At 47.3% G+C, this 23607-nt stretch overlaps 1 protein-coding gene across 1 annotated transcript; it reads left to right on the top strand.

Moving 5' to 3' along the window:
* The first annotated feature begins 2570 nt into the window (after positions 1 to 2570).
* Positions 2571 to 14539, top strand: CD2 (CD2 molecule). The gene is made up of 5 exons (XM_044914110.1): positions 2571 to 2631; positions 2731 to 3051; positions 7618 to 7866; positions 11602 to 11724; positions 13924 to 14539. The coding sequence occupies exons 1-5, from the start codon at positions 2571 to 2573 to the stop codon at positions 14220 to 14222; spliced, it is 1053 nt and encodes a 350-aa protein (XP_044770045.1). The 3' UTR covers positions 14223 to 14539.
* Positions 14540 to 23607: the final 9068 nt, after the last annotated feature.

Consider the following 23607-nt stretch of genomic DNA (forward strand, 5'->3'; position numbering starts at 1 on the left):
TTTCATTACAAAAATAATGTGTTCGTTACCAGAATTTCTGACTTCACAGAAGTTGGTAAAGTAAAAAGTGCAAATTTCGAATCAGCCTCCTTGAAATCTAAGTTTTGAAAGAGGAGCACTGTTAAAAGTTCAGCATGAATCCTTCCAGACTTTTTTCCATGTATACACTAATTATAATACATAAGGTGATGTGTCACTTTTTGGCCTACTTTATTCTATTTTAACTGTTATACGGTATTTCATAATATGAGTCTACCATCATTTTAGTTGTTTGCAATTTTCTATTACAAAAAAATGCTACAACAGACATCCTTGAGCAGAAATTTTGCACATTTATGCAAATATCTGTGTAGAATAGATTTCTCAAATTAAAATTACTAGGTAAGAAAAATATATTCTTTGAAGTTTGGCAGAAATGGCCAAATTTCATCTCTCGTGAGGTATAGATTTATACCCCCTTCAGTATTGTATGAAGGTGCATGTTTCTCCCTATATTCTTATCAATAATGTAAATTATTATCTTTTCTAGTTTTGCCAATATGGTAGTGAGAATGGTATTTCATGGCTATATTAGATGTCCTCTCAAAAGTTTATTGATATTTCTTCTATTAAGCATTTCTTCTACAAACTGTTTATTTGTATCTTTGCCCATTTAAAAAACTGAGTTTTTGGGTGCCTGGGTGCCTCAGTTGGTTAAGCGACTGCCTTCGGTTCAGGTCATGATCCTGGAGTCCCGGGATCGAGTCCCGCATCGGGCTCCCTGCTCAGTGGGGAGTCTGCTTCTCCCTCTGACCCTTCCCCTCTCGTGCACTCTTTCTCTCAATGTCTCTATCTCAAATAAATAAATAAAATGTTAAAAAAAATAAAAAACTGAGTTTTCTTTTTTCTTAATAGGAATAATTTATATTCTTGGATATTAATCATTTTTCATATATACTGCAAATATTTTCCATCATGTCTTTTCATTTTGTCCATTTCTTTGCCTACAAATAAATGTCACATTTTTATGTGGTCAATTGTGTCCATTTTTTCTTTATTACTTTTGGATCATATAGCATATGTAGGTAGGCCTTCCATACTCAAAGATATGAAGATATATTTCTGTGTTGTTTTTTAGCACTTAAGAATTTAATGCAACTAGAGTTTATTTTTGCAGCTGATATGCATTAGGAATTTGTCACACAATCAGGAAGTAAATATTCTATGTAGGTTTCCCTTTACTCAGTGGTTGAGATCCAGTGCTCTGTCTTAATTTCATTTCCTGGGCAACGTGCTGAGAGATAATATTCATATTTGTGCCTAAATTAAAAAAAAAAGAAAGCAAGCATAATTTCTAAGATTTTTACTCACTCTCTCCTCAGGAAGCACAAAACTGGACATTTACTTTGGAAATCTGTCATTGGCTGGCTTCTCAGTGCATTTTTTTCTGGGTGCATCCAATACATCACTTTCTTTCTCTCCCTGAATCACAAATTGCTCTCCTCTTTCCCTCTGAGTCCTCCCTCACTTCTCCTTTTTTCTTTCTCTCTTCCTTTCCTTAACCATCTGTAGTATTAACCATCGTAAATGCTCTGAATGATTCAGTCTGGTTGTTTGATAGTATTCCACAGACTCTATGCATTTTCGTTTGTTTGGGAACAAGTTTTTATTTGCCTAACTGAATTTCAACAGAGTTGTAAAATGTATGCTGAACTTAAGATCTGGGGATTTCAAGCACTTACAGTTGAGACTCAACTTATATGTCTTTTTATTTATTTATTTTTAATTTTTTAAAGATTTTATTTATTTATTTATTTATTTATTTATTTATTTATTTGAGAGAGAGAGAATGAGAGAGAGCACATGAGAGGGGGGAGGGTCAGAGGGAGAAGCAGACTCCCTGCTGAGCAGGGAGCCCGATCAGGGGCTCGATCGCAGGACTCCAGGATCATGACCTGAGCCGAAGGCAGTGGCCTAACCAACTGAGCCACCAGGTGCCCCTGTCTTTTTAATCACAAAGAATTTTAGAACCTAGAAAACACCTGTTGAGGAAGAGAAAAAAAATCTATTTTCATAATTCTCTCACGTGTCTACATTCTCCAATACTTGTACTCACAGGATAAATATTTGTATGCTGCTATTCACTTATGAACACTTACCTATATTTTGATGTGTCTTGTTAGAGGCAGCATAGCAGAATGGATAGAAGCAGGCTGTATGGTTACATTTGGCTCCTTGTTAACCAAAGGGGGCTCTGGAGTGATTTACTTAGCCTCTCGGTTCCTTTTCTCTTTGATGGGGGTAATAAAATCCACCCAAGGTTGTTGTGAGGATTAAAATTTGATAAGAAGACACTACGCATGATAAACACACCTGCTTTGGTAAAGGAGCCCCTCAGCAGGGTTGGTCTGCTGAGGGTGTAGGTGTGTGTGTGTGTGTGTGTGTGTGCGTGTACATGTGTTTTATGCTAACTGTAAAAGAAGTAAAAGCGAGGCACGTGGTTCAGCTCTCAGAGGGTGGATTCCACTGGTCTTACTTTAGTTCCTTTTGCAGGAAGAGCTCAAATCATAACAAGGAAACTAACCCTAAAGATGAGCCTCTCATGTCAAATCTTAGCCAGCTTCCTTCTGATTTTCATCGCTTCTACCAAAGGTAAGTCAGTGTGGGTCTCCACTGGAGACCCTAACATGAGCATAAGAGTCAAAGAGGTCATAGCCCAACTTTCTCCGGCAGTGTGTCTCAAGATCTCAGGAACTGTCTTGCTTTTTATAGGTGCAGCCCCTGAAAACAATGTTGTCTGGGGTACCCTGGGTCAAGACTTCAACCTGAACATTACTGGTTTTCAAATGAATGATAATATAAATGATATACGATGGGAAAAAGGCAAAATCAAGGTTGCACGACTCAAAATGGGCCAACTTAAAGAGACAGGTGGAAGATACAATGTATCAACAAACGGAGCTCTGAAAATTAAACATCTGAAGATAGAGGACAGTGATTCCTACAGGGTGGTTATATATGCTACAAATGGAAAGAACATATTGGACAAAACATTTCAACTGAAGATTCAAGGTAAGTGTTGGTTCCCTAAATTCTTCCATCTCAGCCTGGGTGCTATTTAGCAAGTTGGGGAATAGCATGTATGGAATGGCCCCAGCCTGACCTCGGCCTTGGGGGAGCCCTAAAGGAGATCTAATGCATCTCTCCCACCTCAGTGAGGGCTCCGTCCTGTGGAAGAGATGGAGTCTCCACGTGGGGAAATACACGGCTGATAGAACCTCAACTCTCTTTGCCTAAAATGCTCTCTTCAGTGGTTATGGGGATATGCAGTTGCATGTAGAACCTCGATTAAGGTCAGGAGGAGAGGAACAGGTGGGCAGAAGAGAAAAGTGGTCATTTCAGGTGGACGATGAAGGAGCAAGCTGGGTGTGGGGCAGACTAACTGGAGAGCAGTGGGTCTTCCATCCACAGAGACATTTCAAGCCAGGATGCCCTGAAAGAGTAGTTATATGGCAGGAAATGGCTGGAAGTAATGAATTTAAAGATGAACAGCCCTTGTTTCAGATCTGTTCAACATCAGAGTGATCAAAAGCTGAAGATAATTTTTGCTATAGCTGTAGAAAAGATACCAGGTGTGGCCTTATGTATGTGATGCCCTGGGAGGGCGGGAGTGCCTCCTGAAGATGAGCCAGGGAGCTGTTGCTACAGTCCAGTCCGAGGTAGGTGGGTGGGGGTGGGGAGCTGCTTGGGGATTCTGAATTCAGGTTGTATGTTAGAGTCAATGGGAGACCCTAGGAAAAGTTACCGGGGCCAAGGTCCCGGCCCAGACCAGTCAGATCAGAATTTCCTGGCATGGGCCCTGGGCATCAGTAGGTGCCAAAGTTCCCCAGCTGGCACTAATGGGCAGACAGAACCGAGGGCCCCTGGAGTCGATGAGGGGTGCCTGTAAAATGAGGAAGTAGAGTATGCGGAGAGTCCTGGGTGGAGAAAGGATGGGCAAGATGGCTTGGGTGCAGGAGACTAGGAAGAGAAAGCAAAATTGAAATGACATTGATGTTGAAAGTCTGGGGATACTTGGGAGGGGGTGATAAGAAGTGAGAAGGGAGGGGCGCCTGGGTGGCTCAGTCGTTAAGCATCTGCCTTCGGCTCGGGTCGTGATCCCAGGGTCCTGGGATCGAGCCCCGCATCGGGCTCCCTGCTCAGCGGGAAGCCTGCTTCTCCCTCCCCCACTCCCCCTGCTTGTGTTCCCTCTCTCGCTGTGTCTCTCTCTGTCAAATAAATAAATAAAGTCTTTAAAAAAAAAAAAAAAAAAAGAAGTGAGAAGGGGAAGAAGCACCTAGCTTGGAGAGGAAGACAGGCGCACAAGCCAGAGATTCCGCGGGCAAATAAACCAGTATTTCTGTGCTTCGCACAGGAAACGCGCTGGAGGCAGGGCCCCTCCCCCCTCACTAGGCTCACCTCCAGCCCTGCTCTCAGCAATCCCACATGTGCCAACTCCCTGCAAGTGACAACTCTCCGGGCCCTAGGCCCCTGCAACCTTCCAGAAATGGGGCAGGACTGAGAAGGGAGCTGGAAGGGGGCTCTGCTTATGGGCTCTGGGAACCCAGTTCTCATGACTCCTGTCCACATGGGCTCAAGTGTTCCCTTCTGAACACGAGCCTCACGTTTGCGCCTCGTCCAGTAATGCAGTGGTAATGGTTACCCAGCTCGGTGTGGGGTGCTGTGCTCCATGATCTTACTTAAGGTTCCCGACAGTACCGAGAGCTAGTTGTGATTATCCTCTCATTATCTACAGGGACGCAGAAGCGACTTCTCCGAAGTCACACAGCTTGACGGGAGCAGAGTCAGGGTGCAAATCCAGGGCTTCTCTGAACAAGGGTGGTGACATTTTTTCCCCCTCAAACAGCTTTATTGAGATAGAATTCACATACCAGAAGTTCATCCACTTAAAGTGTACAATTCAACGGCTTCTGGTATGTTCACAGAGTTGCGCAACTAGCACACAATTGACTTTTAGAACATTTTCTTTATCCCCCAAATAAACCCCACATTCCTTGGCCAGAAGACAGAGATCTTTCCGTGACACAACAGCCACCGGCTGTTGTGTGTGTGTGTCAGGGTCACACAGCATCTTAATTCAGTGTGTGGTCTGCTCCCCATTACTTGCCACATGGCTTTGGGCAAATTCTCTGTCTGCTCTGAGTCTGATCTTTGTAATAATAACTCCACGGGATATTCAATGAGACAGCTAAACAAAGGTGCCCTGCAGGACCTGGGACCCAATACCCATCTGCGCAGTGCTAATGCCCTCCCCCATCCCTGTTTCTTCGTGCTTCTCATAGCTTTGGTCTCTGTACTCATATCTCCTTAATGAGGGGGCTGCTTCCCCTGGCCGAAGAGGCCTTGGAAGCCCTCTTAAAAACGTGTGTTGGCGGAGAATGAATAAATCCTAGAGACCTAGAACTAAGGAGTTCTCATGTATGTGATGTACCCTCACTTGATCCAGCAATGCCTCTTCCGGAAGCTACCTTACAGAGAGGGCATGTCCAAAGACATGGCTTCAAGAGCCTGCTCATCACTGTGTGGTTTATATTAATGAAATACTGGAAAGGATTGCAAAGTCCCCAGCAGTTATAAACTTATTCATTAAATTAAGAATACATCATTTAAAAAGATGGTAGAGATGAATATTTATTGACGTTTAAAAGGAAAGAATTTCATCATAGATCATCGGTAAGGAGGAATAAGGCAGACTATAAAATCATATGATCCAGTTTTAGTTTTTAAAACATTATTTATATGGATATTATGTATAGAAATCACCTGGTAAGGATATACATAAAAATATTAATAATTATTGACTCTGGGTAGTAGAATTGCATGAGATTTTTTTTTTAAGATTTTGTTTATTTGAGAGAGAGAGAGAGAGCACACATGAGTAGGGGGAGAGGCAGAGGGAGAAGCGGGCTCCCTGCTCAGGGAGCCTGATGCGGGGCTCAATCCCAGAACCCTGAGATCATGACCTGAGCCGAAGGCAGACGCTTAACCGACTGAGCCACCCAGGCACCCTGGCATGTGATTTTTAATCTTGAAACATTTTGCTTCATCTGATCAATTTTTACAATGATTGGATGTCACTGTTATAAATAGAAAAAAGGATTCTTTCCATTTTGAAGAGGCAAGTAAACACCTTGATTTGACCCCTAGACTCTGCACTGGTTGCCTTGTAGACCCTCCATCTTCTTCATTCTGGATCACACAGAGTCTTGGGATGGGAAGAAAAGTGAACTTCCACATGCGGATATACTAGGGCAAAAATGAAATCTGATGGGAAAGTTCATGGAGAAGATACGTTGTCTGGGAGGCAAGGAGGGAGGGAGTCATTGAAAAAGAAGCCATCTGGCTGCATAAGGAATGGAGAGAGATTGAGAGAGAAAGGTGGTAAACCTGGGGAAAGAGAGTAAGGGTGAGATTGAGAACAGAAGAGAAGAAAAAGGAGGAGGTCACGCTAGCTAAGAAGTGGTGGAGTTAGGATTTCCACTGGCCCCATCTGAAGCCAAGGACTTTGTCTTTCATGCCACAGCCTTGGCATATTATGGTGTCATAAAAAGAGAGGCAGGGAGTTTACGATTAGGAATGTAACAACGACCACCAATAACGTCAGTACCTAACCATGTGCCCAGGGCCCTATCACAGGTTGTCCCCATTACGACAGGTGGGGCATGTCTTTCTCATCCGTCTCTTACAGATGAGGTCCAGTGAGGCACAGTGAGGGGCCGAGCAGCTTTGGGTGAGGAAAGGGGCTGGTGCCCACTCACCCCAGAGCTTGAGTTGCATGCCTGGCCCTCTGCTCCCAGGACCTGGTGGATGGGTGGGGGTGGGGTTTGTTTGTGACCAAGGTCCCAGGCCACACATGGAATGATGCCTCCAGGGCAGGGTTCCTGGCTGCTTTGAAGCACTGCTCCCCCCTCAGGCTTGTGGGGATCAGGACATGTTAACCGTCTTACCCATGCTACTGAACTTGGACTTGGAAGAGTGGGCTCCTCCCCTGATCTGTCATTTATTAGTGGATGCCCTTAGTCCACCATTTAACCTCAGGTCTTGGTTATGTCCTCTGTAAATGGCAAGAAAACATCAACCTCTTCTGTTTGTTAGGATTAAATGATATCATGTATGTGAAAACATTTTAAGGTACAAAATAGCACATAAACTCTTGATATATATATATATATTTTTTACTCATGTAATGTAGCTATGAACTTCACAGAAAAAATTTTGTGCTGAATGTGCTGTATAAAAAAAAAATAAAATAAAATAAAAGATTTTCAAAAATAGCTAGTGGTCTTGGAAATTGTTCCCTGGTCCCAAACTAACTCCATTCCGCCCCTATTAATGTCTATTAAAATCAGAAAATTAGGGCGCCTGGGTGGTTCAGTTGGTTAAGCGACTGCCTTCGGCTCAGGTCATGATCCTGGAGTCCCAGGATCAAGTCCCACATCGGGCTCCCTGCTCAGGAGGGAGTCCGCTTCTCCCTCTGACCCTCCCCGCCTCATGCTTTCTCTCTCTCAAATAAATAAATAAAATATTTTCTAAAAAATCAGAAAATTGGCTAATATGAATTGGATTTTTTTTTTCCAGAGGAGGTTTCACTACCTGTGATGTTCTGGAGTTGTACCAGCAGAAACGTGACCTGTGAGATAAGGAGTGGAACGGACCCTGAATTAATGCTGTATCTAGATAACACAGTATTAGATAATGCTGCATCTAAAACTATTTCTCGGACGATAGCCAGAAACAAGTGGACGACCAAACGGAGTATGTCATTCAACTGCACAGCAAAGAACCGAGTCAGTAAGCAAAACAGAGGGGTGACCATCAATTGTTCAGGTGCGTGGCAAGCGCTGGTCAGACACCCCGGGCTTAGTTCGCAAACACAGCCTGCCAGGTCCAGGGCAGAGATTCACTCCAGCACCTGGGTCCCGGGGCTAGGAGGCAGCCTTGGCTCAGGGTGAGAATTGAAAACACACCTCTTCCTCCTGGAAACCTCCAAGGCAATCCTTGGAGGAGAGAGAAAGTGGTGTTCTATGGTTACCCATCGTGGGTGTCCTTCCATGGAGCACAGTAACTCGAGCCTGGTAACCTCTGGCAATTATAAAGATCCTCTTCTGGGAGAAAGAATTGCCCAATTGAAGAGGTAGAAGGAACTGTAGAGGTTATCTCATGCAAACCCCCATTTCCCAGAGAGGTCAACTGATTTGCCTGAGGTCCCTCAGCTAGTCAGTGACCAGGATTGTGACTCCCAGGCTAACAATGGAGAAGGGAACAAAAAAGATGACTTTCTGGAAGGGAGATGGGCAGTACCTCCTATCAGGAGCCAAGGTAAAAATCCAGAAGTTAGGGGCATGGAGAGAGGATGAGCTCAAGGCCAGAGAGGATGGTGGACCCCGTGAGGCAATGTCCCTCCTGCCAAAGAGCTGACAGCCCCGCGTCAGGAAGTCCTGAAACCCCAGGCATGTAAGCTCTCCCCCCAGAGTTCTTGCTTCACATGACTCCTGGAAGTAATATTGGAGAGGCAGCCTGCTGTTGGCGGAGCTCTGGGAACCAGGGGCCTGGACTTCTAGTTTGCGTCTGTCCAAATTCAGCGGGATTACCTTGTCAGAGTTCCTTCCCCTCTCTGGGCTTCAGCCTCCTGGTCCACAAAGAGAATGAGCCCCATGATCCCTCAGTTTCCTCGTCTGGTACTCTGTCTGCTTAACCCTTCTGAAGGGAGACTGAACACAGTAAAGTAGTTCCTGGGCCAGAGGCCCTGAGATTCTACAGGGACTATGGCTGGTGAGTTACCTCAGGAAACAGCCCTTGAGCTGGTATGAAGTCAGACGTGAGGCTTTCTTATATACGCGTTGAAGGAGTTACCTGCCGCTGCATAACAAATTACCTTTGTTGGTGGCTTAAAACACCCGTGACTCGCTCGCAGTTTCTGTGAGTCATGAGTCTGGGAGCGTCTTAGCTGGGCAGTTGTGGCTCTTACATGCGGCTGCGGTCAGGACACCGGCCGGGACCACAGTCAGGTGGGCTGGGTCCAGGCTCTGCTCGTCGGGGCTCGCTCACGGGGCCTGTTGGGCCGCCTCACAATATGGCTACCAGCTGCCCTTAGCCAGGCTAAGAGAGAGCCTGAGTGAGTGCCTGAGGCAAACGCCACGGTCTATTTGTAACTTAGTCTCAGGGGTACTATCCCATCACTTCTGCCATATTCTGTTCTTCAGAAGTGACACAGTAAGCCCAGCCCACATGCATAGGAGGGAATACCAGGGGGCTGGGGCTTTTGGGGGGCATCTCAGAAGCTGCCAAGACCACACGCTTAGACGGGCATCACTTCGCCCTCATGTCAGTCTACCAGCCATGACTCCACAACCCCCCATCACGAAGGCGCAGTGAGCAAAGCTGCCCCTTCTTGACTTCACGACCTCTTTTCCCCCTTCTGGGGAAGACATACTTCTACTAAAAATTATTCATTGTTTATCTGAAATTCAAATGTAACTGCATTTCCTGTGGTTTATCTGGCAACTGTGTTCTTCATGTTTATTCTAACCAGATCCCACCAGTATAGAAATGTGTGTGCATCGGGGATGGAGGGAGTCAGGAAGGGCCTCAGGAGAAGCCAAGGTTCAAAGGTAGAACATTCACATCCCTTACCCTCTGGGGCAGGTCTGGAAAAGGGCCACTGAAAAGATGGGAAGGATATCCGGGGGGAGGCGGGGGAGGGACAGGTGCTCTTGAAGACTCTCAAAGGGATCACCTTCAAGGTCCAAGCCAGAGAGGGGCAAGGAAAGACTATCCATTTGGCTCAGCAAAAAGCGAGCATATCCTTGAAACCAAAACACTGAGGGAGGAGCAGGTTTGGATGCTGAAGGACCGCCTCACATGAACTTATGGGGGCGTCATGCGGGAAGCGGTATGCTTGGATTTCGAGATGGTGAGGGCGTGGTTTTGAATGATGGAGCCCCAGCTGCCTCTGAGACAAGCTGGAATGTTCCCTGCCGAGAGCACCCCAGGTGCCTCAGAGGGCCCTGCTGGACAGACCTGTGAATGGACAGTGTGAGGCATGCCTCCGTTTCCATGAGTGCCCCAGACAGAGGTGTGGCCACCCCGTGTGAGGGCTCAAAAGCTTAGCAGTGGCTGCACGGCTCAGCCCCTGCTCCCCAACCTGTTCCCACTGGGTCAGACCCTGGGAAGGTCAGCCCGAGAGAGACTCCAGCAGCCCCCAGCTCCAGCCCCCGGAGCCTTCAAGGACCCCAATGCTTTCTTGGTCCCATGCAATCTTCCAATGGAAGCACATCCGTCCGCAGAGCAGGGGAGGTTGTGTGACTGGCAGGCCAAGAGTGGGGCAGAGAGGAAAAACAGTGAGAATTAACAGACTGTTGCTGTCAGAAAATCTGTTCAGTTTGGTTTCTGGGCCTCTGGCTTACTCCCAGGGCTCATCCTGGGCTTCACGTGTAACAGGGACTTCCCAGGGATGTTTGGCTGGAAAAGGGTCTCCTTGTGATGCTGGCCAAGCTCCGGTTTGTCCTCCAGATGTGCGAGTGCCCTGACACCTGGCCTCAGCTGAGGCCTCTCTAAGTGCCCTTGACTCACCAAGGGCAGGCGGCCCAGTCCCTCTCCTGGGGACACAGCCCCCAGAAACACCAGTGCACAGAGCTCTGCTAAGAGCCAGACCTTGCCTCTGTGTGTTGTTTTACAGTTTACAAAGCACTTTTACTTCCATTATCTGATTGACCTCCAACAGCCACCCTGTGATGTAAGTTTCATTATCTCCTTTTCATGCCGAATGGAACAGGCTCAGAGAGGTGGAGTAGCTTGCCAAAGGTCACACAGCTCTTGCCTAGAAGAGCCTGGATTCAAACCCATTTCTCTGAACACTGAGTGGTTATCCTCACTGCATTGCGGTGACTGAAGGTCTGTGACCTCAAGATCAAATCCACCGCTGCTGCTAAGCTGACTCACTGCGTGTCTGAGTTTCTCTCATAGGCCAGGGAAAATCTGGGAGGGGGAGCTGACCAGCGGGCTGGACAAGTGAAACTTTTACCCTGAGTCTTCGGAAACCAAAGAAACACCAAAACAAAACAAAAACACCCCACCTGGTGTAGGAGGGCAGCCAGAGATGGTGGATACATAGTGCAGAAACATGGACAAGGGGCTGCTTAAGGCACCACTCAGGAACAGATACTTTGTGGCCTCAGGCAACCCATCTTCCCTCTCTGGGCCTATGAAACCACAAGTGACCCTAGATTGTCTCTAAACTCCTTCCCAGAGCTAAACTTCTGTGACATGCTCCTTGACGGGGCTGTGGGGCGGGCGGCGGGGGGAGGGGGGCAATGCCGGGCACCCAAAGAATTTGGCATGTCTGGTACAGAGCAGCCGTCTGGGGGGCTTAGGCCAGACCCCCGCGCTTTCAGAGATCGACACAACTGACTGCCTCCATGCGCTCGGCTTTTCTGAGGGTGAAAAGCCCCATGAGGCTCTTTTACCTGCTTCATGCGGGAGGCAGGAATCCTTGGCCAGAGCCATGAAATGGCCCTTCGGCCCAGGACCCCTCACCTCCATGCATTTCTGTTCCTCTTGCAGAGAAGGGTCTGGACTTGTATCTCATTGTTGGTATCTGTGGAGGAGGCATCATCTTCATCATCTTTATGACACTACTCATTTTCTACATCAACAAGAGAAAAAAGCAGAACAGTAGGAGAAATGGTAAGCTCCCCCGCTTCTGTCCCACCGCAGGCCAGGGCAAAATCCCCGTGGAAACAACTCATGGGGATGACACTGTGAGTCTGGAAGGAAAATAATGGAGATGGGGAGTTTCAGAATGTCAGGGTTATAACCGGTGGTTACAGGTTTTTCCATTCTCTGGTTAGCTTGATCTTTGAAAAATAAATTCTCAGTGGTGACGGTAGGAGAGCGTTGAGAAGCCGAATCTTGGTTGGCCCCTTGGAATGCGCCACCGAAGCTGACTCGGTCGAAGCCCTGTGTGGACATATTTTGAATGAGCCACACATCTCTACGTGGGTAGAATGATTAGCTTCGAAATGGCATCTCCATGAACAAATATCTCATCCTCTCTGGAGGGGGGGGGGGGGGGGGGGTGGAGGCAGGCAAGGTGTGTTCAGAACCACGCTCCTAGAAACACAGGTAAAATTTCAGGGACCCGCAGGACACATGTGATCTAAAACCAGGGAGTTATACCCCCTTCCAATTTGTTATTCAGAGGGGGTATGCGTGCTGGGACTGTTTCTTCCTCAAATCAGGCCTGTCCAACAACCCAGCAAGAATGAAAATGTTGTGCTTGTAAGTGGGGAGCTGGCTCAAGGAACACAGGCCTCCCAAGGCAGCGAGTTCAGATAATGGCACATCAGGTGTCTCTGTGGGCTCTGGGGGTGCTGGGACCCCATGCTGCAGGTGGGTCCAGCGGGGCACATCCGGCCACAGCAAGACATGCAGCCAGGCAAGCAGCCCCTCAGGTTCTGTGTAATCTGACATTCACAGTAGGACTGGGTCCTCTCACTCTGGGTCTCTCCTTAGACGGGGTATGTGATGCCCATGCCAGTGGCCTGCAGCACCACACAAACAAGGACCTGAGCTGAACCTGCCCAGCCAGGGGTGGTCTTGGACTTGGCTTCCTTACTTCAGACTTTTTACCTTGGGTCCCCTTCAGGCCACGGCTCCCAGCGCGGCACCATGTTTCCACCGCCATCTCTCCAGCCCCCTCTGCCTGCATGGAGCAGAATTGCTTGCTAGTCTCATGGGCACCCATGGCTCCCTCACGTCTGTGCCCTGCTCAGGCTGTTTTCTGTCCATGTCCCCCTGCAAAGGCCCTTTCTCCATTGCCTGATGGTCAAAGATCACATAGTCCTCCAAGCCCGTGACAAGACAATCCCTGCTTTCAACATGATAATTAGCTCATGTTGACAAAGCAGTCAGTCACTTGGGCCAAGGACTAACCTCCGTAATATAATGCTTTGCGTTCATTATATTGTATCCAACTTCCCGAGTGATCTTGTGAGATAGATAATATTCATACAGATGAGAAAATTTAAGCTCAGTGAGGTTAAATGATTTCCCCCCAAATCCTATGGCCAGTGGGCTAAGTCAGGACTAGGTGATGCAAGCAAGGAGTTCTGTACAATTTAAGGAGACCATCAACCTCAGGGTCCACCCTGCCTCGCTCAACCCTGAGAGTGAGGGACCCCTTCCATTCTGTGCCCTGGTGAGATGAGGAGGACACTGAGCCTGGAGGAATTCTGGGGAGCAGACATTTGGGCAGCGGCTGCAGTGATGGGGGGGTGGGCACGCTGCCCCCCCTCCCCCAGTCCTGCTCTGCCAGGCAGGCTGCTCAGAGCCACAGTTCACCTGTTTGTTGTGCAAGGCAGCCTGGGGGCTTGGCCACTTGGCCGCACTTGCCTCCTCTCCGCAGAGCTCATGGGACTCTCTCTGCACCTCTCTGGTGGCTCTGGGTTCTTCCCAGAGTCTGACACTGTGGTTTGCAGTCCTGCCTCGGGTTCCTTGATTTCAGGCTTCTTGAGGGCAGGTATTGTCCTGTCACTGGCTTGTGTCTGAGCCATCGCTGCTACTCGGCAGTGGCATTGAAATTGAGAAGATGGGGAAGAAATGTTTGAAGGACAAATGTACAAAATAGTGGATGAACAGACTGCTAGGCAAATGGGCAGCCCAAGCTTGCCTTAGAGGGGATGAGAGAGGCCTCTCCAAGGCCGCACAGCTGGGACTTGGGCCCCTCAAGTCCTCTCCACAGCTTCCTGGCATGCCCTCAGCTACCTCGGGGCGCCAAAGATGGCATAGAGGATGTGTTTTTCTCACACGTAGGCGGTACGCTCAATAAATATTTACATTGATCCTACCTTTCCAAGAGGACTCTCAGAGGTTTTATTATTGCAGATGAGGAGCTGGAGATAAGAACACGCAGAGTAACCACCAAGGAAAGGCGCCAGAAGCCCCGCCAGGTTCCAGGATCAGCTCCTCAAAATCCAGCTGTGTCCCAACCTCCTCCACCACCTAGTCATCGGCCCCAAGTCCCTTGTCATCGGCCCCCACCTCCGAGCCACCGTGTCCAGCACCACCCACAGAAGAAGGCTCCTCCTCCATCGGCCACCAAAGTTCACCAGCAGAAAGGTCCTCCCCTCCCTAGGCCTCGAGTTCAACCAAAACCTCCCCATGGGGCCACTGAAAACTCGTAACTCTGTCTCCTGACATGGTTGTCCCCTTCTTCTATCTAAAAGAGACAGAAATTGTTCTTTCCCATAAAGGCACGGTGGAGTTTCTCCACCGCGGGGGTCCACACCTGCGATTTCATCAAGTGCGTTCTGCAAGTTAGGATTATCACCTCCCGGGCATGTGGGCCATGGCCATGTCTGCATCTCCTAGCTCATTCACGTGCCCTAACACCTGGAGCCTCTGGCTTCCTCCCAAATCCTCATCATGCCAGGAAGGGCTAGCAATTCAAGTGCCAGCATCGGGATGATGGGCCACTGAGCACAAAGTTCGAGAGCTCTCCTTGCCGCCCCCTCAGACCACTTGCAGACATGGGATGTCTCAGCACCCCCGTGCCTCGCTGCAAGCGGCTACCTGCCCGAGTGACCCTTAGGTTTCTTATGTGCCTGGTGGACACTTGCCTACCATCTGGAGGGGAGAAGTGAAATAAAAGCTTTGATTTGACCCAGTGTCTGCTCATTGTAGAAAGAAGCCCAGCAGCAAGCTGCTGGATGAGAAAGAGGCTGGGTGTGTGACAGCCGGATCAAATTTGGTCACCCCAGTTCATCTGGGCCACCAAATCCCCCCACCCCAGAACAACCAGAACATGCTCCCCAGGTCTCAGCTGTAAGGCTGGCCCAACAAACTATTTGATTTGTCTGTTGAATTGAAACCTCTATGAGCAAACTGTGACAAAAAGGCATCAGCAAACGGAATTTGGGTCTCACTTCCTTGACTGTTCAGACATGGTCACAATGATCTGTAGAATCATCCTTGAAAAGAAGGGAATCTGTGAATCCTGGAGGTGCCATGAGACTATCAAACAACACCAAAGGGCAGGCTGAGAGCCACCTCGGTGGCATCAAATCCCCAGTGTCTTAAATGGCCACTAGGCAAAGATCATCCCCCATCCTCAGCCAGCAGCCATGCTAGCTATACTGGGGGAAGTGGAAAAAAAAAACAAAACAAACAGTTTTCAGTTAAGGTTTTAAACAATAGGCGGTGAGCAGGCACCTGCTTTGAAATGTTTGGTGCCATGTTTGTGGTCCTGTCCGCCCTCCTTCTCCTGGCTTTGTGCACTTGCTAAACCTTGTCAAGATCTGGCAGGAAGCTCTGAGGTCTAAACCACAAAGTCTCTGTATACTCAGGACTTCCTGTGCGAGCTCACTGAGGGTGGAACCGTGCCTGCCTCTGAACCCCAGTGTCTATTGTGTTAGTACCCCGAGTTAATTATTAAGGATGAGGATGAATGAGCGCCCACAGCCTCCTGAAATTCAAACACGAAATCCAGCCCAGTAACAGTCATCCCAGGACCTACCTGGTGGGAGAGATGAAGGTCTTAGCACTGCCCCCTTCTCCTTCTTCGCGGCAGTCCTGAAGGATTCCATCAGCCATCCTGCCATCATGGCTATTCCCATTCCCTTCATTAAGCCTTCCCTGGCCTCTCCAGCCCAAGCCCGGCCTTTCTTCTGAAATCCTGGGTTGCGATCACATATATTGCCTGTCACTGCGCCACAGTTCATTGTTCAGTCATTCAGCATTCGCTGAATGTCTATGTACCAGACTCTCTCCTAGGTAGAGATGGACACTGGCATCTTTGCCTACACTCAGCTTACAGTCTGGTTACAGAGCAGAGGACCAATAACCAGACAAATGAAACACAGCCTGGGAAGTAGAGGTCAGACGCAAGTACAGGAGCCCAGAGGAAGGACTTTGAATCTACATGGAGTGGGGGTGCTGGGGAAACCTGGAGGAGGCATTTGAATCGAGTCATACTAAATCAGTAGCGTTGGTAAAGTCACTGGGCAGAATCACCCGTGCAGAGGCAACAGCCTGAGCAAGGCTCATGTCAGCTCCCTGTGTCCCCAGGTATGTGATTCCTCTTTCAACTACTGGGTTTCATCAACCTGAAGGTACCATCAATACGAAGGGGCAGTGGTATTTTATATGCGGTAAGAGAGAAAAAACACCCTTTGTTGCGTTATAACAAATGCTAAGATACAGTTTTTAGGCGTGATCCCATTTCTGAGATGTTAAAATGTAAAAAAAAAAAAAAAAAGCTTTCTAGAATCAGTGAAATCTTCCTGAGGACAATGACTATTTCTCAGTGTCGTGTACTGAAAATGTCACTAGTAACTTGACTGAATGGGTGAGGACAGCCCTGTCAAAGAAGGGCAGGGGACATGTGTAGCATCTACGGATGTAAGACACTTTCCCTCCCTGCTACAGTCTCCACTGTGAGGCGGAAAACATGGGCTTTGCTCAAGATGTGTGGAGAAGTCACCCCACGTGTCCGGTGTTGGGTGACCTGCCACTGACCCTGTCTGAAGCATAGACTTTCTGAGAAATGATCAGGTCAGCTGCACAAGAATAGACTGTGGATAAAAAAAATTTGAAGAACAGGGGTACCTGGGTGGCTCAGTCGTTAAGTGTCTGCCTTCGGCTCAGGTCATGATCCCAGGGTCCTGGGATCGAGCCCCGCATCGGGCTCCCTGCTCGGCAGGAAGCCTGCTCCTCCCTCTCCCACTCCCCTGGCTTGTGTTCCCTCTCTCGCTGTGTTTCTCTCTGTCAAATAAATAAATACAACCTTAAAAAAAAAAAAAAAAAACTTGAAAAACAAATGGGGCCCCTGTCTGGGTCAGTCAGAGGAGCTTGAGACTCTTGATCTTGGGGTCGTGAGTTCGAGCTCCATGTTGTGTGTAGAGAATCTTTAAATAAATAAAAAAAATGTTAAAAAAGAATAGACTGTGGAGCTTGTCAAAGAAATAATGATTCAGGAGGTTAGGTTGGGGCCCAAGCCCCTGGGTTTTTAACGGCCTCTCTAGGTGATTCCGACAGCCATTCAAGTTGGGGAACCACAGGTCTTTGGGTCCTCAAATTATTACTCATCAGTGGCTGGCCAAACTTGAGGACTTATAAATAATACAACATTGGAAGAAAAACAGCAACAGTCCAGTTAAATAAGCCTCCGAGGGGAATTTCCAATACAAGAAAGTCCGCCAAATTGGAAAAAATATCCAGGTAGTTCGAGGGACAGGAATACCCTAGAGTGTCAGATGAAGATAAGAAAGTTTGATCTTTGGGCGCCTGGGTGGCTCAGTTGGTTAAGCGACTGCCTTCGGCTCAGGTCATGATCCCGGAGTCCCCGGATCGAGTCCCGCGTCGGGCTCCCTGCTCGGCGGGGAGTCTGCTTCATCCTCTGACCCTATCCCCTCTCATGTGTTCTCTCTCTCTCATTCTCTCTCTGTCAAATAAATAAATAAAATCTTAAAAAAAAAAAAAAGAAAGTTTGATCTTTCTGATAGCTCCCCGCCCCTCGCCCTCCCTGAAGAGTAGTCTGACCCTAGCAGCTGGGCCAGCCTAGCTCCGAGGGGGCCCCGCTGGTGGACTCAGCCTCCCTCTCTGCAGCCTCCTACATGGGCCCCTCGGGGCTGGCCGTGCTTGCCAGGTTGCAGTCACACGGCTCCTCCAGTGTGGTCGTGTGTCCTACACATCAGGGCCACTGCCCACACGGTTCCCCTGGCTCCTCGCCTGCTTGCCTGTCCATAGTCTTCTTTCAGGACTCAGACCCCAGGTCATTAGAGAGGCCTTTCATTATCCTGAACTCTGCCGTGAGCTTGTGAGACCATTTCATCTCTGTGACTTGCTCTGTGGTCATCCAGCTCAGAGTGGGAGAAGGCCCAAGGGTACCAGAGCCGGAGTAATTTACTCGGCCTCATTGGATATTGGTTTCCTTATCTGTCAAATGTGGAGAACAGCCCACTGGGTCAGAGTGAGGATTCACTCTGGAAATAATGTATGTAAATGTAACTGGTGTGACCTACTGGGCAGAAGACATCTGACAACTAAGCTTTCCACCTGGCTTGATGCCTGAATAAGAATACCCTGGATAGCAGGTATAAATAGCCCACTTATTGGAAAGAGACACAGTGGATTATAAATTAATAAATAAGTACACAGTAAGGTGACTTGTGCTGTGAGTTTGATTCACCTGACTTAGTTTCCTGATATCAGGCCCCATGGGACAATTGGCTAAAATCCTATATCAGATGTATTAAAAGCTAAAGATCAGATCTGTGAGACCACCCCACAAAGCCTGGACTGAGCCACCAGCCTGGCTGTCATGTCTTTGGCCCCCTAAGCAGGACCACCCTGATGACACATCTGGACTCCAGAAGACAGCTTGGCGGCTCATTCACAGCGACTCAAAGTAGGGGAAATTCTGGTCTTTCTGATAGCCTACCTGTCCACGTGCCATCTACCCACTGGTCAGGGCCAGCATAGAGGAGGTGCTTACAACCAATGTTTGTGTTGGGCAATCAACCTTCATGGATTCAAGCAGTCAATCAGTCCTGGAGGCCCGAAAGGAACTGATGCCGCTGAGCCCAGCCACGTGCACTGGGGAGGCAATAGCTAGACTGCAGGGGGCTGTCCTCAGGGAGGGCACAGGGCAGGGGAGTTTCTAGTTGAGGGTAACAGCTTCACTCATGCATCAGCCTTCACTGCCTTCTGAAACCCAACAAAACAACATTACACTTCACAAAGATAAAAGACATAAACCACAAAAGCAGGGGCACCTGGTGGGCTCAGTCAGTGAAGCATGCGACTCGTGATCTCGGGGTCTTGAGTTTGAACCCCACGTTGGGCATAGAGCTTACTTTTTTTTTTTAAAGATTTTATTTATTTATTTGACAGAGAGATGGCGAGAGAGGGAACACAAGTAGGGGGAGTGGGAGAGGGAGAAGCAGGCTTCCCAACGAGCGGGGGCCCCGATGCGGGGCTCGATCCCAGGACCCCGAGATCATGACCTGAGCCGAAGGCAGACGCTTAATGACTGAGCCACCCAGGCGCCCCGAGCTTACTTTTTTTAAAAAAAAGACATAACCACAAAAATAAATAGAACAGAGAAAAAAATCCATTGGTATCATTTGGGGACTTGGAAAAAGCTGAGGGAAGGGCAGTGGCTGGCTAGGAAGACTTCAAAAGTTACAACAATCTGAAGGCAGCAATGGGGAAAGCCATGGTGCAAGCTGATTTACTGCATTAAATATTCAAAAGGCATACAAGTTGGTGGCATGAGGTATCTCCAGAAGTAGGAATGATGGGTGAGGCTAAAACAGAAAGATTGATTAAAGATTTACATAAGAAGTAGTTAGATCCCGGACTCCATCCCCTACACCATGCAGATCAGTTACTGCCCAGCAGAGGCCCGCAGATTTGCTCTTGGATGTTGGGAATGCCAGGCACAGTTCATTGAAGGGGACTCTCTTAAAAACAGGGGGATTAAATAAAAGGTTTCCACTGAATGTTGGGATTGAGCTCCTCTCCCACCCAGCTTACAGAAACTAGGCAGAATATTTATGATTTCAGGCAGGATATTAGAAAAGATTTATCAACTCAAAAAAAAAAATCTCATCAAAAAGATCTTACTGAAAAAAGACCTAATGACACTAACATCCAGGGTTTCCCAATGAAACCACCCAGCTAGATGACCCTAGAGTAAAGTCTGCAGTCACTAAGCCCCTCAGACCCATACGGAGTTGTCTTTACACTTCTTCTCTTAAACACAAGCAGACAGTCAGGCACCCCATGGAAATGAGGAAAACCTCCAATATGAAAGACAAGGACTTAAAAAAAAAAAGACATAAATGTGCTCAAAGGGATAAGAAAATACCACATCCCTGAAAAAAGAACAGAGTGCTATGAAAAAAGAATATAATCAGAGAGTGTTCTTGGAAATTACAAATATAGTAGCAGAAATGAAAAACTCAACAAAGGTGCTGGAAGATAATGTTGAAAAATCTTCTCAGACAATAGAGCAAAAGGACAAAGAAGGAAAAAATGGTAATAAAAAGATTTTTAAATTGGGGAACAGTTCTAGTAGGTCCAAAATCTAAGTAATGGGCATCCAGAAAGAGAACAGTGGAAGCAGAGGGAGTTTACTGCCCACGAAATAATTCCAGAACATTTCTGGAATGGAAGGATATAAGTTCCCATTTGAAAAGGGCTCACTAAGGACCTAGCACCATGAAAGGAAATGAATCCACAATAAGATATATCATTATAAAACTCCAGAACACCAGGACCAAAAAAAGCAGGTAGGGGAAGGGAGGGAAGGAGGGATGGAGGGAGGAAGGGAGAAAGGGAGGAAGGAAGGAAGGAAGGAAAGAAGGAAGGAAGGAAACAATGACTGGAACAGAGAAAGGGACTAGGGGAGAATTATTCAAGAAGATGAAATTAATAAAACATCTGATATATTTAAGCATATTGAGAAAAGATTTACATTTCGGAGGGAGAGTTTGAGAATACATTAGGGATAAGTACAGAGCACACTACTCAACAAACAAAAGACAATAATTAACCATAGGAAAAATAATAACTTGCACAGAAAAGCAAATCACTGCATCCCATATCACTTGGCAGTGCATATCACTTACATGACCGCTAATAATATTAACACTGAATGTTGATCTATCCCAAATTATAATGTTGCTTTACTGGTAGGATTAGGGGTGGAGAGTCTATACATAATGCCTAAAATGGAAAAAAATCAAGAAGCAACTATATAATCATATTTAGAGACAAGGATGTAAATACCAAAAGAATCAGTTTTAAAACGTGAGGGTGGTTCTCTGTGGAGAGTGGGTATTGTAGGGAGGGGGGATCAGGAAGCTACCATTAATGTTCACATTGTTTTTGGTAATAAGTGTTGTGGGACTACTTGACTCAAAACTATATGCATATTAAATCTTGATCCAAATAAAAATGAAATCTACCCAAAAAAGAAGAAGAAAGAGTTAAAGCAGATGTTTTTTTAAGCATAGAAAGATGACAGGACATATAAAGGAAACCCAAGAGGACCTCAGGCTGGAGAAATAGGACCGTATCAGCAAAGAGACACAGTTGTGTGGGGATTTAAGTCAAGAAGCAACACAAGATTCCAGAAGTCAATCCCAGGATACCACATCCTGAAACAGAGTAGTGGCAAAAGCAAGATGCTGTAAGAGTATAAAAGGTGTGGTGGCTCTGGGGGGCATGGGGCCTGGGTTTCCCAGATGAGCCAAATCAGGGTGGTGAAATTTGTCTCCATTTCCTCTCTTTGATTTTTCTTTTGTGCTTCTTGTTGGTGATTTCATAATTTAAAATGGTCCTCAAAACTCGTTGTTATTATTCAGCTTGGGGAAGCCATAACAAGCCTGGGTGGCCAAAACACCAGAAATGTATTTTCTCACAGTTCTGGGGGCTGGAAGTCCACGATCAAGGCACCAGCAAGGCTGATTCCTGGTGAGAGCGCTCTTCCTGGCTCACAGATGGCCACCTCCTCACTGTGAGTGGGGTCTCTTCCTCTTCTTCTCCTTATTATTAGAACACCAGTCCTATTGGATTAGGGCCACAGCCTTTTAACTTCATTTAACTTAAACTGCCTCCTTTAAAGGACTATGTCTGAATACAGTCACACTGGGGATGAGGGCTTCCACGTATGGGTTTTGGAGGACAAAACAGTCTGTAACAGTGGTGAAGTGCTATCTAGAATTTCTAAAGACGAGAAGTCTCTGATGTGCCTTATGGAGAAAATGTATGTGTTAGATAAGTGTCACTGAGGCATGAGTTATAGTGCTGTTGGCCATGAGTTCTAGTTAATGCATCAACAATATATCTTAAAGAAGGTGTCTTTAAACAGAAACACACATAAAATAAGGTTATGTGTTGGAGCACCGGGGTGGCTCAGTGGGTTAAGCGTCTGCCTTCAGCTCAGGTCATGATCCCGGGGTCCTGGGAATGAGCCCCACTTCAGGCTCCCTGCTCATCGGGGAGCCTGCTTCTCCCTCCGCCCCTCCCCCTTCTCACAGTTTCTCTCTCTCTCTCTCTCTCTCATAAATAAAGAAATAAAATCTTTAAAAAAAAAAACAACCGAAGGTTATTGTGTTGGTCAGTTGTTGAAAATGCTGTGACCAGGGCGCCTGGGTGTCTCAGTTGGTTAAGCGACTGCCTTCGGCTCAGGTCATGATCCTGGAGTCCCTGGATCGAGTCCCGCATCGGGCTCCCTGCTCGGCAGGGAGCCTGCTTCTGCCTCTGACCCTCCCCCCTCTCATGTGCTCTCTCTCTCTCTCATTCTCTCTGTCTCAAATAAATAAATAAAATCTTTAAAAAAAAAAAAATAATAAATAAATAAATAAATAAAAGAAAATGCTGTGACCAGAGGCTCACAGGAACCTAACCCTGTATCTCCCCTGGGAGCGATGGCTTGGTATTTGCCAATTCAGTGTCATGGTGACTTTATAGAGCATAACTATTATGAGTAATGAAAACTGATTGTGCAAGGGTTTATTTTTTCTCTTTGCATTGCTGCCCCAGGTAGGAGCCCTTTTTTTGAAGCCCTTCAACCCGACTTCTGCCTGCTTCTCAAGTATCTCTCATGCTCACGCCCATCACTAAATTCTAGGCATTTTGAGCCCCATTCAGTTATTTAAACATACTTAAACTCTCTCACTTGTAGGCCTTTGTACAGGCCTGCCCTACCGTCTTACTTGGCCACCTTCTATGTGTTCCATATTAAACAGCATTCTTCCTACCGAAAACCCCACACATCTCCCCTAACTCTTAGAGCCCTAGGCTCCCCTTCCCAAATTCCTCATGGCATCCTGACTGTCCCCTCCTACAACCTTCCTAACATTTTAGAGCAGTCCCTTGCTTGATGCCTGCCTTCATGCTGGGCTATGTGTCCTGGGTCTGTCTGGTCGGCCTCAGAATCACCAGTACTTAGCATGGTGTCTGAAACATAGCTGGTGTTCCCTAAATATTTTTATTTTATTTTTATTTTATTTTATTTTATTTTAGAGTTTATTTATTTATTTGAGAGAGAGAATGAGAGAGAGAGAGAGAGAGAGCATGAGAGGGGTAAGGGTCAGAGCTCGGAGAAGCAGACTCCCCGCTGAGCAGGGAGCCGATGCGGGACTCGATCCCGGGACTCCAGGATCATGACCTGAGCTGAAGGCAGTCGTTTAACCAACTGAGCCACCCAGGCGCCCCAATTCCCTAAATATTTTTAAACAAATTCAGCCACTTATTCATTAAAACACATTTTTATGGCGTGACTGGTTCAGGAGCCAGAGGTCTCTCTCACATCACTGAGTGAAGTCTCACATGATCCACGTGGTAGGTGCTTCTCGAGTCGGCGCCAGGTAGCACAGTCTGTGTCTCTCAGTGAGGAGATGAGTGGCACCATCTGTGAGAGACAGGCAGGTGGCATCGAGGGAGGAGCCCAGGGACCTGCACCAGGTTCCCCATTCATGCTGCACGGTCCCCTCAGGGAGTGAACTTGAGAAAATAGGGAAAAAATTGCTGGAAAACAAGGACCTCAATGTGACTATT

Source organism: Neomonachus schauinslandi, chromosome 4, assembly GCF_002201575.2.
Source record: "Neomonachus schauinslandi chromosome 4, ASM220157v2, whole genome shotgun sequence".
Classification (NCBI taxonomy): domain Eukaryota; kingdom Metazoa; phylum Chordata; class Mammalia; order Carnivora; family Phocidae; genus Neomonachus; species Neomonachus schauinslandi.